General features: G+C 30.6%; 1 protein-coding gene and 1 non-coding gene across 2 annotated transcripts; one reads left to right on the top strand and one right to left on the bottom strand.

Moving 5' to 3' along the window:
* Nucleotides 1-4,605: 4,605 nt before the first annotated feature.
* On the top strand, nucleotides 4,606-10,340 carry LOC146897229 (S-adenosyl-methionine 4-1-methyl-2-pyrrolidinyl-3-oxobutanic acid methyltransferase-like). The gene is made up of 4 exons (XM_085732662.1): nucleotides 4,606-6,250; nucleotides 7,185-7,589; nucleotides 9,025-9,282; nucleotides 9,884-10,340. Exons 1-4 carry the CDS (start codon nucleotides 6,176-6,178, stop codon nucleotides 10,220-10,222), a joined length of 1,077 nt encoding a protein of 358 aa, XP_085588788.1. The 5' UTR covers nucleotides 4,606-6,175; the 3' UTR covers nucleotides 10,223-10,340.
* A 9,059-nt stretch (nucleotides 10,341-19,399) lies between these two features.
* LOC146897228 (small nucleolar RNA R71) lies at nucleotides 19,400-19,506 on the bottom strand. The gene has a single exon (XR_015024399.1). It is a non-coding gene; the product is annotated as a small nucleolar RNA R71 (small nucleolar RNA).

The raw sequence follows: 19,506 nt of genomic DNA, 5'->3' as shown, positions 1-19,506 counted from the left end.
TGTGAAAAAAATATACTAATAATAAATACAAGTTTATTTTAATTATTTATTGTTGTTAAATTATACTTTTCTTTACGTTTTGTGCTTTATTCCTAGATAGTCATAAAAATTGTCTAATTTTGGTTATGCTTTGATGTTAACATTTTCTTTTCTATGGTGTTGTAATCCATATGCGCACAACAATAAAATTGGTTATGTTTTGGCATGATATATATAGTAGGAGAAGTGGAAAACAATATACTCCCTCCATCCCGCAATACTTGACCTACTTGGCCATTTCACACAGATTAAAAAAAGTGCAAAGATGAAAGAAAGAGAATGATATTTTTACTGAATTGCTCTTATTATTATTTTTAAACCTTCACTTTTTTAAGTAATGATTACTTTCTTTGTTCCACTACAAATTTTACATTGAGACCACAAAAAGTAACTATAAGGGGTAAACTTGTCAAATTAAGCTTAAAAATTTGAGAAGGTCAAGTATTGTGGGACAAATTTTTTTTCCAAATAGGTCAAGTATTGCGGGATGGAGGGAGTATGTACCAAGCTTTACAATTCTGTTTCTAAGAAAAAATGCCAAAAAATAAAATATTTCTTCACTCATTGTAAATTTTAGTTTTTATTTATGAGCATCAAGTTGTTATTGTTTTGTTTTAATTTTATTATGCTGTTAAAAAAACAACAATACTAAGTTATAAAAAATGATAATGACAATAATAATATAATAATTTTATGAGTTTGTATTCAATGGAGATGGGCTTGTTGTAGCCATTGACGAAGACAGTTGTGAAGGGAAATGGAAGAAGATTCACCGTAAAAGTTGTAGAACAAACAAAAGGAAGGACGGTGGAATTTGGGGAGATAGGGAAAGAGAAGAAGAAGTGTGTGACGACTTTAATTTGGGGCTTTTAATCTCAACCGTGTGTTTCAATTAGTCTAATAGCTCCTATTCATTCTTATCATTCTCACAAACGCACGCGCGCGCACACATACATATATATTATAAATGAGACACATAATATCGGAGCGATGAAGTAAAATTTCTGGCTTGTCTAAACCTAACCTAGTGTGTTTTAACTAAATTGATCCACTAATTCGTGCCCTAATAAAAAATTTGAGTTGTGTTATTTGAACAACCATTTGAATGACAACCTATGGGACAACCATAAATTTACAAAGAAAATGAGGTATTAACACAAAAACCAAAACAATATAGTAAGAAAGTAAAAACATAATATGAGTATGAGAACGAAAATTGTTACAAAAAAATATCAAAAAACAGTTTTACAAATATTATTTCTTTAAAAGTTTAGGCCAACCCATTCGGCCAATTTTTTCAGTTTAGGCCATCGGAGCAGGGTCGGCCCTAGGCATAGGCCGGTGGTGCGACGACCTAGGGCCCATGCCCCCTAGGGGGCCCAAAAAAATAATTTTAAGGGAGGGGTTCATATAGAAAAACTTGGTTTATCGAGGCTATGTTTAGCAAATATCATTAAGAGGTCCAAGCACTGACTACTTAGTTGTCAAATAAAAGATGATGGGCTGATATGTTTAATGTTTTGGCTCTTTTAATGTGATTTGCTATATATACTCCCATATTAAACATAGATTTCTATTTACACCCTCCCTATAAAAATTTTGTGTTCATTTGTTTCTAATCGTGTGTCAAGAAATTTATTATTCAAGAAATTGATGAGATTTTTTTGGGTCTTTTGTTCCTAATAATGTGTCTAACTAATTATAAAAATATTGATAATATTTAATATCCAAGAAATTGCGAGAATTTTCATAACAAAACAAACGATATTTTAGTTGAAAATGGGCCTACTTGAGAAATGAATTTTATTGAATTTCTAATATTTTATGTAGCAGAAATATCTCAACAAACTACACATAATACTTTCAACAAAGTTTACATATACGATCTTATTTTATGATTAAAAGACTCCAATTTGTTTATTTGTTTGTAGGAAAAGAAACTTCAATTAGTTATTACAAATCTTTTAGCACTATATCAATCAATTAGATTTTATGTTTGAGGAAAAAAAGGTTCGATTAGTTTTTTTTTATATAAAAAAGATTCGATTAGTTATTATGTTATCTTTTAGCAGCATATATTAATGCAAATGTTAACTATAAATAAATAAATTTTCGTTAATCACATATTTACATATTTTGAGTACAAGCAGAATCCCCAAACCTTCTTTTCATCTAACATTTTTCCTTCTTCAGGTTTGCCAAACACCAATTTTATTATTTCTCATACATATACTTTGATATATATATATATATATATATATATATATATATATATATATATATATATATATATATATATTTCAACCACTTTCTTTCCTTTCAATCGATTTTTCTCTCTCATACGCATGGGTCACGAAACAAACCCATGACCCATGTTTAAAGGGACCCAAAACTCTTACCACTTGGACTAATTCATTATTGATTTTGTTACACTTTTTATTCTTGCATTGGACATTCATCTCATCATTTATATTTATTTTTATGATATTATTATAATTGTAAATTTAAATAAATTCAATCTAATATACTGACATGTGTATTCGTGCACACAAACTTATAAAACTTATTTAATATCTAACCCGGGCAACGCCGGGTCTCTAAACTAGTTATATTAATATAATAGTGTCAACTTTCTTTGATTGATTGAAAAGATTGCAGAATTGAATTTGATAATATAAGATCAGATGAGACACACTTATGATATGTGGTCCACCCTACTTTTTTTTTGTGCTCTTATTCTCAAATGCTAAAATTTCTGTCTACTTTGCATGTGTTACAGTTCTCTACTTTTACTATTTTTTTTGTTTTGTTTTGCAATCTATTAAGTATTTGATTTATTTTAAGATGTAGTCTAAAAAATATTACATCCGTTTTAAAATACATGTCCAATTTTTGCAATGTGCACTATTCACTTGACTTACTTTGACTGTACTTTTTAACTAATGTATAAATACAAATATTAGCATGTAAGATGTTGTTTGATTTGTCTCGACAAATATTTTTAAAATATTGAATTTTTATAATTTTTTACTTTAGATAATTAAAGTTATTAACAGTCAAAATTGTGCATTGACATATGTGAAGTGGTTGACTTGGACATGTATTTTGAAACGGATGGAGTATTTATCTAATAGTGAATATAAAGAAAATAAAATAAAATAAAATAAAGAGCTAATAAAATCACACCAAAGAACTAAAATTTTTACGTAAGAGACCCTTTTTCATACTATGCCTTAGCCTCTAAAATGCTAGGAATGGCCCTGCAACAGAGTAGGTGAGACTGAGCAGCCCAAGTCACTGCATTAGACTCTGAAATAATCTCATTGTGCATACTTTGTTATAAGCTCGCCTAATCACCTAGTAGGCTGGTAGACAATTTATTAAAAATAGAGGTCTTGCTGACGAGTGTTTTAAGGACATTCTTTAAAGATTTTTAATTAAGAAATTATTTACTAAAAAGTTAAACATTTTAATTTTCAATGCATTGAATACGCAAGTTTCAAAGTTTCTAAATCATTAACTTACTATTTTAGATCCTTAAAAAATATGTTTAGGACATTTGTTAACATTTCCCTTAAGTTATTCATCAAACATGTTATGCATTTTTTTTTTTATTAGTAAAGTTTGATTGGTTAAAAGCAACTATCACAGGAAGTGCAAAGTCACCAACTCGCCTTTGGCTTGACATATGACTTTTATTATACACAAAAAAATTAAAAACAATGAAACATATTCAAGTGGAGTTTCAAAGAAATTAATAAGTGGCAATAGAAGAAGAAAAGTACAAGATGAATGTTAGATGTCAAAAATTGAGTAGTTAAAAATATTCAATGTGAAATTTAAGTTATGAAACTCTTTTATTTGATGGGTTAATTTTTGAGTTTGATTATCCTCGTGTGCTTTAGTCATAATATCGAGTCTCAAACAAATTAAAAAAATCTACTTGCTTCATTTTTTTTTTGAGGGAAAAAAAATCTACTTGTTTCATAAAATACATTTTTATTCAAGATTTGCAGCATATCCCCAAAATTGAAAAAAACATTGCAAAATTGAAGATGACCGCAAGAACTAACCTTGGAGATGGAGGAATGAAATTAAAAGATAATTTGGATTGGTTGCAAAAATGCTTTGTTGGAACTCTATATTCTCCTAATCATGTTTTTCAAATGCAAAATAATTTAGCTTTGGAAGGTTGGAATTCTAAAGAAACCAATTTATTGATCAATTAACAGATAGCAAAATTCAATATTGCATCAACTCCAAGCTTCCACGTAGCGAAAAAATTGCCTAGTGTTTTTCATTCACGAAGTTTCGTTTTGGAAGAGAGGTGATAAATATATCAACTAGGAGTGACAATTGAATCAAGTCATATTCATACCATTCATCCAACGTAAAAATACACCAAATACATGCATTCATCACGTGATAAAATTGTTAATAGATTGGATCAAATCTACCATTTAACGACAAGTATGGATAACTTCTTTAGATAACTTATCATACTTATCAATCAATTAATATACAAATTTAAAAGATAACTCTCAATAGAGAAAATAGAAGATTTAAGCACAAATCAAATACAACATGACTCTCGACATATATGATATGTAACTTACGCTTGTTCATGGATTTTCATCATGATGTTCTTTCTTGATTGTTCACGTATAAATTTTAAGGGCAACCTCGATAGTTCATGGGGAATATTAAAGTCATGGGGAAATTTATACTAATAAAAGGGTTAAATATGTTTTTTTTTATCCCTATAAATATATCAATTTTTCGTTTTAGTTTCTCTAAAAAATTTATTCAACTTTTAGTCCCTATAAAATTTTCCATCTTCACTTTTGGTCCTTCCTTTTAAGTAAACATATGTAAAATTCATTTTTTTAAATAAAAATTTGTAGAAAAGTTTATAATATTATAAGAATCTCTAAAAAAAAAAGAATTTTTTAACAAAACATGAATTGAATATGAATTTTTAACCGCAAAAAATATATATTTAATGTTAACTTTTCATATACCAAGACAAATTGGTAGTATTAGTAAGGGGTATATTTGAAAAAATAGAGTAATCAATGCATTTAGGAATTTGTATATGATCTTATATTTAAGAACAAAACTTTTTTTTTTTTAAAAAAAAAAAGGACAAAACTTTTTTATAAACTACAAAGGGACGGAGGGAGGGAGATATAACTTTGATTATGACTTTAATCAATTTCAATTAATATGTATCTTAGCGTCCCTTCCTATATTTTGAGCCAGATTCGCATGATTATGCTCACAACAAACCAAGACCAATTTCTTAGTTCAATGTCTCCTTTATCAAATCCATGACCCTAATCTCTTGAACGAAAACTAATGTCATCACTAATTTTTTTAGCACAACTAAATAATCCAGTATCTCCAAAAACAATTATTTAGTAAACAATAATTCTACGTCCACTTATTATTACCCTAATCTCTTTGGGTAATAATGATTTATTCCTCAAGTTCAATTCGGTACTAAGCAAATACGAAAATCATTAAACTCGGACGTAGATTTCTGGTGTCGGTGCTACAGAAGTGAGTTCAACTCAAGTGGGTTATGGAGCGATGTATGCTTTTTCTTTGGTAACATTTTTTTTTTTTTTAAATATGAATACTGCATACAAAAGCATCGATAAACTAGAAAGAAATCCATTAATAAAGTAAATTGCATGTTGTTGAAAAAGTTGTATAGAAATGCTCATAAATAAGATAGTGTATAAAATAATGAATTGAAGCAAACAAAATCTTATAAAAGCATCTGAGGTGAGAGAGTACTTGGATTATAAAAAAGTTTGTTTTCGTCAACGAAAAAAGGAAAAAGACAATAAAAGCATGTGAGGTGACAGAATATCTTGATCAAGAATTTAAAATTAAGTGTGTCCAAATTTTTAATTGACATTTGTTAGTGTATGACCTGTGATTATGACATTATTTTTTTGAAGTCAATGGTAGGTACTATTTTAGTATAGTTCAATTTTTAGTGATCACGGTATCCTTAATTATAACATCACATCTATATATATGTGCTTGTTATTTGACCTGTTATTAAGCACACAAGAGCACTCCATCAAAAGACAGAGAGGAGAAACTAAAGTTAATAGATACAAAAATGGACCTGGGGCAGGTAGTGCACATGAATGGAGGTGATGGAGTAACAAGTTATGCAAAAAACTCATTTCATCAGGTATGTGTGTGTGTATAAGGTATTTTTATTATTTTTTTACGTATAATTTTTGGAAGATGAAGGCACATAACTCCATACCATTAAAGATAGTTCTTTTGCCATGGATGCATTGAGCCATCTATTCTGGTTATGAAAAGAAATACAAGCTCCTTTAAATTCGAGAAATTCGCCCAGTCTCCCGAGAGGTCACTTGGTTGAGAGTGTATCACATCAACCTCGAGAAACTAGTGTTCAAAACCCGACACTGAGAGAAGGGATATGAGAAATTTGATTTGGGATTTTGGGTATTGAATCTAAAGCTTAATTTTTTTTATTAATATAATTATCATTTGCTTTTTAAATTGAGATTGTCTATAGGCTATAGCATCTGCTGGTGATTGACTATTATGTTCAAAATACTTAATCCCACAATAATATCATCAAGAACTTTTTTATTTTTTAAAAAAGGCATATTCTACGATTGCATATTTAACGGTTTTAAAACGGTGCCATTGTTTTAAAAAATAAACTAAAAATCAATTTAGATATTATATTTTTTAAAATTTCTCAAAAGGAAAACTAAGAATGAAATAAAATAACATTAACTACCTTTTTGGTTTCTCATAAAATCATTTTAAACATTTTATTTTGGATTTATCGTACATATTGTAGTTAAATGCATAAAAATTATGCATAAATTAAAAATATTGATTAAAATTTTGTATCTAACACCTTAGATATTATTTAATCAATTAAGAAAGTTTCCAAAGAAAAAAAGTTTTTTATGATTTTTCTTATTAGACATTAAAAAATTAAAAGTGATTTTAAGAGACAAAGAATGGTATTTAGTGTTATTTTAATTCATTCTTAGTTTACCTTCAAACAAGTTTTTTTAATTTTAAAAAAAAAATGTTTCTAAGTGATTTTAAATATTTTCTTTATTATGTTGATATAGGGAAATGCAGTTTCTTGGACAAAGCCAATAAGAGATGAAGCCATAACTGGCCTCTACTCCAACACACTTTCCAGAAGTCTTGCAATTGCAGATTTAGGTTGTTCTTCTGGACCAAATACTTTGTTTGTGGTATCAGATATTATCATGGTTGTGGAGAAGCTTTGCCAACAATTGAACCATTCATCTCCTGAGTACAAGATATTTTTTAATGATGTTTCAGGAAATGACTTCAACAACATATTTAAGTCACTTGACAACTTTAAAGAGAAATTGCAAAATGAAATCAAAACTAAAATGGGTCCTTGTTACTTCTTTGGGGTTCCTGGTTCTTTCTATAACAGAGTTTTTCCTGATCAAAGTTTGCATTTCATTCATTCCTCTTACAGCCTTCATTGGCTTTCAAAGGTTAATATCGTCACCTCATTTTTTATACTGTGTTTCTTGTATATTTTTGTGTGTCGTTGATTAATTTATACCCTAGGAAACACCTTGTATTTTTTTGCAGGGTTAGAATAAACTTATTTGGTCTTATATGATAAAATGCAAGTATTTTAGTATATTTTGAGAAGAGTATTAGTGAGTAACTTATAAAATGTTTAAAAGAGTTGGCAGAGTTTCCCCTTGTTTTTATTAACGCTTCTAGGTATAAATTATTTGTCATAAGTTTTTTTTTTTTTTTTGAGCAAGTCATAAGTTGTTTTTAGCTCATGCATATACTTTTCTTCTTATATAATTTTGTATTTGATTGTACAAAAAAAAAAAAAAGTTCAAATGTGATAAGTGTTTATTGGATAAGCAATTTAATTAAATTGTATATCTAACCACATCTTCATGTACACACACTGAAATATCCATATATGCATTTACACACACACACACACACACACACACACACACATATATATATATATATATAGAGGGCATATCAAATGAGAGGAGTAACTAAAATGAGAGATGAGAGGATATAATAGCAACCATTGGATCAAAATACACGGTCCAGATCAAATTCCACTAAAATAGGATCGGCACACACAAACATACGCGTGCTCTTCTCTTTCTTTTTTCTTCTGAAAGAACGTTTCCTCTATCCCTTCAATCTTCATCGACTGTTCATCTTTACCCCCTGTTTCTTCAATTCGTTATCATGAGCTGCCATGTATTTTTTCTCTTCAATTCCAGATCGGGAATCCATGATATTTTTTATCATGTTGAAACCCATTTATATATAGTTTTGGTCATCTCAATTAAACACCCTTTTTTCTTCCGCGTTGGATTTTCTACAATAATTTTTTAGCTTAATTTTATAGGTAGGTATCAAAAATTATGATTTGTAAAGCAAAGAAAAAAAAATAAAGAAAAGAGGTAAATGGGTTTGTTTTCTCGTGTGCAAATCTTCAACAAGAAAAAATGTGTTCATGAAATAAAAGAAGTATGACTATATTTTTCCTCTTCGGCAATGATTAATGGAAGCACATGTATAACAATATCTCCTGAATATGCAATTTGCTTAGTTCTGGTGACCAGAATCTGACTGTGTTTGTAAAAGTCTGTGAGAGAAGAAAGAAGAAGGGTATCAGGATTGAAGGTTATGAAATTCCGCTGCATTTGTAAAAATGAGATATCATGGTAAAGATCAATCTAAGGGCTGTGATTTAACCCTCTCACCTCTCATATTAAAACTCCTCTCACTTGATACATCCCCTATATATATATATACACACACACACACACACACACTATAGATTATTTATTTCATTTTTTGAAAAATCTATTCTATAGATGTAAACATGTACATACAAATATATAATTGATTTTATTTGTTAATATGGGGGATTATTAGGTTCCGGAGGGTATAGAGAACAACAAGAGCAACATTTACATCAACTACACAAGTCCCTCAAATGTTGTTAAAGCATACTATGATCAATTTAAAAGAGACTTCTCGGTTTTTCTCAAGTATCGTGCAGAGGAACTAGTTGAAGGGGGTTGCATGGTTCTAACAATGAGTGGAAGAAGAAATGAAGATCCATGTGACATAAAATATTGTTGCTACTATTGGGAGCTTTTAGCTGCTGTTCTTAATGGCATGGTCTTAGAGGTACGTATAAAAGCATCTATAAATGAAAAACAAGTCTTTCTATACATAATAAATAACATAAATATCTTGTAATATACCCAACTTCCTATTTGTACATATTCACCAAGTTGTTTTATTTTTCATTCCATAAAATGTAGGTAATCCTAAAAAGTGAACAGTTGCTCATCTCATTTTTTAAATTGCTCAAAAACATACCCAAAGGCAATTAGCTGCCGCTCTGCTTTTCCAACGTTAGTTAGCTGTCGTTGGACACTTTTAAAATCGATTAAACCGATTTAAAAGGTGATTGAACCACTTTAGTAAGTGTCCAACAACATTTAACTATTGCTGGAAAATCTGAGCCACAATTAATTACCGTTGAGTATGTTTTTGAACAATTTTAAAAGCGAGATGAGCAATTTCTTAAAGTTGCTCACTTTAAAAAAAAAATCCTAAAAAATTACAATCATTGTTGTCTTAATTTAGGGTCGGTTTCTTTGATTAGTTTTAGGGATTTTTATACGAAGTAGAAGTTTATTTGTATTTTTTTTTTTTTTTGACAAAAGAAGTTTATTTGTGTTTATCTATATAATAATATGAATATGATTTTTGTATGCAACAGGGGATTATAAAGGAAGATCAAGTGAATACTTTTAATGTCCCTCAATATTATCCATCTCCATATGAAGTAGAGTTGGAAGTTCTCAATGAAGGATCATTTGCCATCAATCGTTTGGAGTTGTTTGAAGCGTATGTAGATGGTTCTAATCATCGTGAATATGTATATAATGTTGCACGATTAATGAGAGCTATGGCTGAACCATTGGTAGTTAGCCACTTTGGTGAAGATATAATAGAAGAGATTTTTAGCCGTCACCAAAAAATCATAATTGATAAATTACCCAAGGAGAAACTGAAGGCCATTAATGTTATCATATCATTGACTAGAAAAGCATTATAAGCAAGAAGTTTGTATTATTTTGATTAAAAAAAGATATTGAAAGTCATTGTGGTGGATTGTTTTCTTGTAGATAATCATATTTAATGTGTCTCTAAATGAGATTCAAACCTTCGTTCGTCATCCCGTCAAATAGGAGTCCGTTCATTAAACTCAATTCTAATTGGTTGGATTGTTTTGCTTGATTTTTTTATAAGTAATTGTTTCTATTAAATGTTATGCCAATGAGCATTCATATTTTTTGGCCAAAAATCATCTTAGAGTCGTTTATCTTATTTATTTATAGCACTTTAGTCTTTTTATCTTTTTTTTTTTTTCCTTATTTAGGTTATTTATATATTTTTTTTTATTTTGTTCAAATTTGTTGATGTGGTTGTGACACTTAATTTCTTACGTGGATTAAGATAAAAAATAATTAAATTTATTTATAGTTTTTAATATAAAATATCTATAAATTAAAGGAGAAGAATATCTACATCTAAAACCCAGCCAAACCCATAATCCATCAAATTCATTAATCAATTATTTTTTAAAAAGTTCACAAAGTTATTAGAAGGAATCACAAATGTAGACATTTCCAATTTTTTGGGCATTTTAAATGGATCCATAAGTCACAAAATTTATTAATTTTTAAAACTCTAGTTTTCACATAAGTATCGAAACTTAGAGCTTCCTAATGTAATATAGGAATCTTTCATAGAGTTGGTTTTAGAGAAGACAAACTCTATAAGTTATTTTTTATTTTCCCTCAAAAAAAAGTTATTTTTTATTTATTAGTTTTATTTAATAACAAGTTTGTTTTAATAATTGATCAAAATATGATATTAATATAAGGACAAAACTTAGGTACAATTCCTTAGATGATTTTCGTATGGTTCTTAACTAAAAATACAATTTTTTTTTTAATATAACAAACTTTGAGAAAATCGTGGATTTAAGGAAATCATGGTGAATTTAGTTAAGAAGCATACGAAAAGCACCTGAGGAATTGTACCTAAGTTTTTTCCTTAATATAAATATTAAAGATTCATTCTAGATCCTCACAATTTGTTTGTGATCCAATTAAGTCTCGTCCAAAACAAAAAAAAAAACAAAAAAACAAAATCATTCTCACTAATGTTTTTATACCGGAGAGAATATTCTTTCTAGTAAATTTTACATATACTTAATTGATCGTGTTAAAGTGATGATGTGTCATTTACTAATGCCACCTTGAAAACAATTAAAGGCGTGTAAATTCTCTGGGTCAAATTAGTCCCTCCTTTGTAGTTTATTTCGAAATTAACTTCTAAAAAGAGTTAAAGTACTCCCTAACTAACTTGGCTTAAATAAGTTAATGTCGAAACTTCTACTCTCATTATTTTCTCCTTCATCAAATCATAAGTTTTTAATGCATTTTACGATTGAGATGAAGAGAATGGAAGAAATCAATTTCACAGAAACCTAACCACCACCTTGTATCAGTCGCAATGCCCCCCCCACACCCAATCTCATACGTAAAATGGTAAACTTAGGATTTATTGAAGGATAAATGAATTAGAATATTGTTTTAAGAAAAGGCTTATTTGGTTCAAATTATTGAGCGACTAAATTGGATTTTTTTAGTAGACAATTTTGACATTCATAAAAAAATATGAGGGGAGGACTAATTTTGCCCAAACATAATTATGGTTCAGTAACTTATTCCAAGGTGACATTAGTAATTGAGACGTTAATCAGACTCGTAAGAAACCAATAAACCAAGTATGAGCCAAAATTAACAGAGGGATAGATGCCACCTTGGAAAAAATTGGGGACACATAAGTTGTATGGGCCAAATTAGTCCCACCTACTTAGTTTAGTTCGAAATTAGCTTCTAAAAACACTCAAAGTGATCCATCACTAACTTGACTTAAATAAGTTAATGTTAGAACTTCTACTATCGTTCTTTTTTCCTTCAACAAATCACAAGTTTCTAACCCATTTAACAATTGAGATGGAGCGAATAGGAGGAAACAATTGCACATATAACTAACCACCATCTTGTATAAGTCGCAATGGGTTTCCCTCTTTATCCAAACTCAAACGTAAAATGATAAACTTAGGATCTATTGAAGGAGAAATGAGTGAGAACAAAGTTTAAGCGGAGACTTATTTTATTCAAATTAGTGAGCGACTAAATTCGATTTTTTGGTAGATATTTTTGACATTCAAATAAAATGAGTTGAGGGATCAATTTTGCCCAAAAATAATATCGTGTCAACAACTTTTTTTAAGGTGGCATTAGTAATTGAAACATCATTACTTTAATCTGACTCGTCTGCAAGCAATCAACCAAATGTTAATCAAAGTTAACTGAAGCCGTCTAATTTATCTCTCGTATAAAATTGTTTGGAACAAATTCATATATTGTTTTGTGAGGGGCTGAATTTGGCCACTAGTGAATGGGCATGGATCCTTTCCAATCACTAGATGATCCAGTGAAATCTCATCCATTGAATTGGCTTACTTTGTTTCCAAAAATTCTTTAAAAATCAATTGAATGGTCAAAATTTTAATTAGACCTCCTCCCATGTAAAATACACGGGAGGTAATCATAATTGCTGGTGAATAGTGAGACCCCAAATTGGATCTTTAGTCTAATAGTATAAAATTAATATAATTATGTTGACTCACATCAATTAAGACATAGTTAATATTAATTAATTATTTAAGGAACCTTTTTTTATAGTTTATGTCTCTAATGACACATTTTCAAGCTATTTGTCCTTCAAAATAGCCACATCTTTTTTATTTCAAAGAGTTAATGTTCTCTTTAATGTGAAGGACGAAAATGACTAACCAGGTGAATAATGAAGTATTAAATTATTTCTTTGTGAGAATCATTGGCTACTGCATGTGACATTGCCTAACACTTTCACACACTTATTTTGAGGTTTGAGTTTAATCTATTTGAAAGTTGAGGTTTGAAAAAAACGAAACAATACAACAAAAAGGCCAAGACTAAGAGCCTGTTTGGTTCAGCTTATTCCAAGACCAGAAGCAATTCTAGAGCCTCAAAAGTGAAAAACTAGATTTTCAATGGTGTTTGGTTTGGCTTTTCAAAATTGCTTCTATCCCCCAAAAGCAATTATCCTTCAAGCTACAACCTATTATTTTCTTTTATTGCCCTTTATCAATTCTCCTTCTTTTTGTTTGTAATTTAATTTGATGAACCAAATTTAATCAAAAAACTTTTTTTTTACAAGAAAAAAAAAGTTTATGGTAATCAAAAAACTTTTTTTTTGAAAGTGGTAATCAAAAAAATTAACGAATATTTTTGTAACTTAAAAAAACTTTATTATTTTTGAAAGTTTATTTTTTTTGAAACTTAAAAAAAAGTTAACGAATATTTTTGTAACTTAAAAAAACTTTATTATTTTTGTAACTTAAAAAAAAGTTTATGGTAATCAAAAAAACTTTTTTTTTGAAAGTGGTAATCAAAATAATTAACGAATTTTTTCAAAACTTTTTTTTTTGAAAGTGGTAATCTAAAAACTTTATTATTTTTGGCAACAAACTCTAGTATTGTTTAACTTAAATATATTTTATCAAAAAATATAAAATATTTGAACAAATATTTTTGTAAAAAAATTTGTTTAATGATCGTATTTATTATTTTTTAAATTAATATATAGAAAATTTATTTATTTAAATTAAATAATATATCTACATTTAGTTTTGATCTACATACACATTCAACTATGTCTAAATTCTATGTCTATTTTAGTAATTATACATTCAAAAGCAATTTTGATCAAAATCATCCAAACAACATTCAGTTTGTTTAATCAATTCTACATAATTGTATCAAAACATAAATCAATTCTCTCAGAATCAATTCTATCAGAATCAATTCTGTCAGAATCAATTATATTCAAAGCTGAACCAAACACACACTAAATGATCTTGGTGGCTGCCGTTGTCGTTTTTTTGTTGTTTTAACATAGTCAAGGAAATTCAGGAAAAAAACGGCCTCGACAAAACGTTGTTATGGACACAAGGGCTGCTGAAAACACTGCTACAGGCCTCAACATTTCCATAATCTGCATTCTTTTCTTTGCTCAATTCATCGGTGTGAAGATTTTGGGATTTCGTAGAAATCGAGCTAAAAGACTCGTAGAGAAACATTTTGATAAAAGATACTCACATGAAAACAAGTGATGATGCTGTTGTATAGAGCTAAGACACGAACCTAAGTATTTAAAGTTAAAACTATTAACTATTGTTATTCTTAACACTCGGTTTCTCCGTTCCTAACTTCTTTCTCAGATCATCTCTCGGCTCCTCCCTCCCGATTGGTAAATATGACTATTTTTTGTGTTGTTGCATGTTTTTTAAGTATGGCTAAAATACTTTACATGTTTTTTTTTTTTTTTGAAAGAATACTTTACATGGCTTGTAGTGTGACTTTTTACGTAAAATATAGATGTCTAAAAATACCTCAGCATTCTCTATTTTTTTGGAGAAAATAAAACATGTTTTCTGAGAAAAACTAAATGGTGTGGTCCCTTATATAACATGGCTGATAATGGTAGGTACAATAAAATTAATGGATATTCTTTTAAAAAAAATAAAAATAACAGGCATGGCCCATTCTGGCAATAATTGTAAGGATAACATTATTATGGTTTTTTGATCCTTTAAGTTTTTCGTTTTTCTCAGAGTGGTCCTTTAAGTTTCAAAAGTCTCAAACAAATCCTTTTAGTTTTTGAATCGTTTCAAACAAGTACTATTGTAGATAACATAGTTGGTAATTGCTTCCTTGAACTCATCTTTGGTACCAAATCTAGCTCCTAACACCCACTTAAAATTAGTCATCTTTTTAGGTATCGCAAATGGTGGATAATGCTCTTTGTTGCTATCATCTGAATCATCACCATCATCCTCTAAAATGACTTGTTTGAAACGATTCAAAAACTAAAAGGACTTGTTTGGGACTTTTGAAACTTAAAGGATGATAGGCCAAACCGCAAGTGCACGGTCTATCGAAGTAATAGTAGTAAGAGAGAGTATCGTTCCGCTAGGGAGTTATGAATTTAATTAACTTTCAATAATGATTAGATGAAGGTTTCAAAGGTTAAAAAGTTTGGATTTTTAATTAAAAGAAATAACAATAATAAAATAAAAGAGTCTTGGAATTATTGGTTCGTCATAATAACAAACCCTTCACTAGCCAAGACTTTAAATTCTAATTTCATGTTTTACACCTTAATTTCTAAAGACCGGTTTCCCTTTAACCCCTCACCTTTCCGATGAAAGTCCGGTGAGAGTTTACCCCTAGTAACCAAGCCTATTTCGCTGACTTGATTACTAGAAGAAGCTTATAAGGATTGAAACTACACATGTCTCAATAATTGCAAAGACTATTTCGCTGCCTTTGCAATTATTGTCTAGATTCACTTGTTCCAATATCAAAGCTCCGCTTTCGCTTTATGAATTGATATTTGGGATGATGGATTAACAATTATCAAACCCTCCACTTTCGCTTCTACAGTTTGATAATGGTTAATTCATGTTAAAACGGTGAATCTAAATTAGAAATTACGGTTACATGAAATTAGGGTTAAAGCTTGGTTCGATTAGGATTATGTCATTAGACTTATCCAACAATCCCAAGACAAGAAGAGTCTATTCACTAACGTTCATTGTAGACATAGAGAAGAAAGAGAAGAAGAAGAATATAAAATAAAGCAAAAGTGAACTTTTTATTCCCATAACAAAAGATCAATATTTGTGATGGAGAGCTACTCTATTTATAGCTTTACAATTGACTTAAAATGTAAGCAACTACAAGGGCTATTCGGTAAAACTAAAACAGGGTAACTTGGGCTTGAAGAAAAGCAGCAAAAGGACTCTTGGAGGGTGGCACGGCCGTGCCACATGTTGGCACGGGCCGTGCCAAGCTTCTGACTTGGGGGCTCTATATTTTTGTTCTGAATCTTTCGTATTTTTGCTCCAAATCAGCTCCAGACTCCTTTCTTTTGCTCCAAGACACCTTCCATCATATATTCGTTCCTAAAATATAAAATATGCAATTGTAGTAAAAAGATTCAAAAAGGAAATATTATTGCAATAAAATAAATTCAAATCTAAATAAAACTAAACTAAATAATGCATAAAAATAGACTAAATATAGACTCATCAAAGGATCCCCACACTTGAATCTTTGCTTGTCCAAGGATCCCCACACTTGAATCTTTGCTTGTCCTCAAGCGAAAGGCAATAGACATAGCAGCAACAAGAAAGATTAAACATGGCAACACAATTGAAAAACTCATGCCTCTCCTAAGGTTTTGTTTCAAGTACACTAATCACGACCTCAAGCATTCCTTGTGAACCTATTCAACCCAACAACAAGTCTTAAGTGAGTGTGTGTGTGTGTGCAGTCCAACCCTTTTCTTGCTCCTGTATAAGACAAATATTATGAGGAACAGGTTCTATCCCTAATGCTAAAGTAACCGAGAAAAGTCCTTTCTTCATTTCATATAAGAGTGATGGGAATTTAGTTAAAATTAAATTAAATTAACAATTTAAGCACAAAGGGGCTGCAGGTGCTTAGGGGCTATCTATCCTCATAGGAAGTCTTTTTGGATGTAATTGTCCTTTCCCCTTAGATTCAAAATCACCCTAAGCAGTGCTGCAAAATTTTTATTCCATCTCCGCGTAGGAAGTCTTTTTGGATGTAATTGTCCTTTCCCCCTAGCATTGATGAATTTATTTTCCTCATTTCAGGGATTTGGAACTTAAGTTCAAATTAGGGAGTCACCACCACAATTAGGAAGTTAGGAATTGTCCTTTCCCCCACATGTTGGTGTCATTCTCCCGCCCCATTTAACTTTAACAATTAAGAGAATATATCAATAAAGCACAATTGATTATTTTCCCACACAAACTTATACTACTTTTACTCTAAAGACTTTTAAGGGTCTAAGTTAACACTAAAGATAGAACGTGCTCCTTAAAATACCTACTTATACACTTGCTCAAAGATTGCAACTGGGTGCTTTTCTCATTGGAGATCTTTCGCAATAAAACAAGATGTGGGTATAGCAAGAACACTAAAAACACAAAAAATCACTTTCATGTACAAGAAACAACCTTTAAAGAAGAGACAAAACAAAAAATTTTATGCCATGATTTCCATTAAAAACAAGTTACTTAATCATGCCTTTCGCTATAAAAACAAAACAAAGGAATAAAGTTCAAGGGAGTTTGGAACACTACGACTCAAGACACTTTATTAGCCCTGATGACATGCTGTCATTACGTAATTTTTAGGACTTATTTTGACATTTTGATAGAGTTCTAAGCAACATTAAGTGTCCAGGAGCAGTTAAAAGCATCAAATATGGAAGAACTGGAAGAAGCCAATCGTACTGCGATTTACTAATCGCAATACGATTTCTTGAAGTCAGAAAGCATGTTTTTTTTGAAGAGTTGGATCGCAATACGATCCATACCATCGTGATACGATTTCAAGGAGGGCTTTAAAGGAAATTAGGGTTCAAAGTACCAATCGTGGTACGATTTGTGCCATCGTGGTACGATTTTGGGCGATCAGAACTTGCCTATTTAAGCTGAAGTCAGTCTCAAACAAAGGGGATTACGATTTTGGAGAGCTAAAGTGCGATTTTAACACCAGAAGGCTGCAGCGGAGAGGATTTCATCATCTCTAACCCAGTTTATGTATGTTTTAATTCTTCCATTGATTATGCTATTTGTAAACTCAATTATGAGTAGCTAAATCTCTTAGAGATTAGGTCAGAGATGAACCTATGTAACCCTAATTGATATTATGTTGCTGTGAAACTCTATTATTTATTAATGAATTTCTAGTCTTTATTCAATTCAATTGTTCTTAATGCTTTTTATATCCTGATCAAATATAAACATGATTTTGTGAGATCGAATGACTACTGACCATAGCTTTCGACTTAGCCCTAATTGAATTGTTCTGATAAACATGGTTAGTCTAGGAATAGATAATCGTTTGTTAGTGATATTAGGTTAACGTTCATAAAACCTTCAAGGATTATTAGACCACCTAAGGAATTAGGGGCTGTAGTTTAAGAAGAGGGTCCTAACTCAAGGGATTGATTAGGGCTAATTTGTTAACTATCGTGAAACTAGAAAATCATTAGTAATAATAGGTGCAGTAACCAATTAGGGGAAATATAGAGGATTCGAAGACCTGATCTCATCTCTCTCCATATTTTCTTAATCAAATCTTATTCTTTTATTTGATTTTATAAAATCAAACCAAATCTACTGCCTAGTGGCAAACAAAAATAAACCTTTATACATCCTATTTTTATAACGCGATTGAATTTTTGAAGTTAAAAACAGTCCTCGTGGGAACGATATTTTTACTACTTCGATAGTATTTGGTGCACTTGCCAGAGATCTATCAAGTTTTTGGCGCCGTTGCCGGGGACTGTTGAATTATTTCAACAAGGCAATTACGTTATAATTTAGGGTTTTTGCAATTTACTTTTCTGTTTTTTTTATTTTTATTTTTCTGTTTTCATATTCACTTGATTATTTTGCGTTGTGCAGTGCTACTAAGGTATTTTGCTGTTTATGCGAGGTAAACAGAGCTCTGACGACCTAGAGTACGATCCGGAAATTGAAAGAACTGCTAGAGCACTTCGGAAAGCTGTCCGATCGCAAAGGTTAGCTCAATCCGTTCCACCGGGTGTTCGAGAACAAGTACCGGAGCAACTCTCAAGTGAATCTGAAACAATCTCTTCTCCTAAATCTGCAACTATGGAAGGAGAAGGAGTTGTACCACCAAGACCTAAACTAGGAGACTACGGGTTAGCCACTCATCGCGGTCAACTGACCCACACTTTTCAACCAGCTAACCCCGTAGCTTTCGACATCAAGACAACTGTCCTCAACGGTTTAAGGGACAAGCAATTCGATGGGACTGAAGCTATGAGTCCTCATGAACACTTGAGTCGCTTTGCTGAAACCTGCGAGTTTTGTGTGCAACCAGCCACCGTGACTGAAGCACAAAAGAAGCTAAGGCTATTTCCTTTCACCTTGACGGGAAGAGCAAAAGATTGGTTGCTAACAATTCCAAACGGGACTGTCCAAACATGGGAAGAGTTAGAGCTGAAGTTCTTGGAGAAATATTTCCCGATGTCTAAGTATTGGGACAAGAAGATGGAGATCTCTAACTTCAAGCAAGGAGAAGGTGAATCATTGTATGATGCTTGGGAGCGATTCAATTTGCTTCTTAAGAGATGCCCTAATCATGAGTT

Source organism: Medicago sativa, chromosome 8, assembly GCF_051527215.1.
Source record: "Medicago sativa cultivar Bolivia chromosome 8, Bolivia_mono, whole genome shotgun sequence".
In the NCBI taxonomy this organism is placed as follows: Eukaryota; Viridiplantae; Streptophyta; class Magnoliopsida; order Fabales; family Fabaceae; genus Medicago; species Medicago sativa.
The sequence above is the reverse complement of the archived record's forward strand: the minus strand, read 5'-3'. Positions and strand labels throughout refer to the sequence as shown.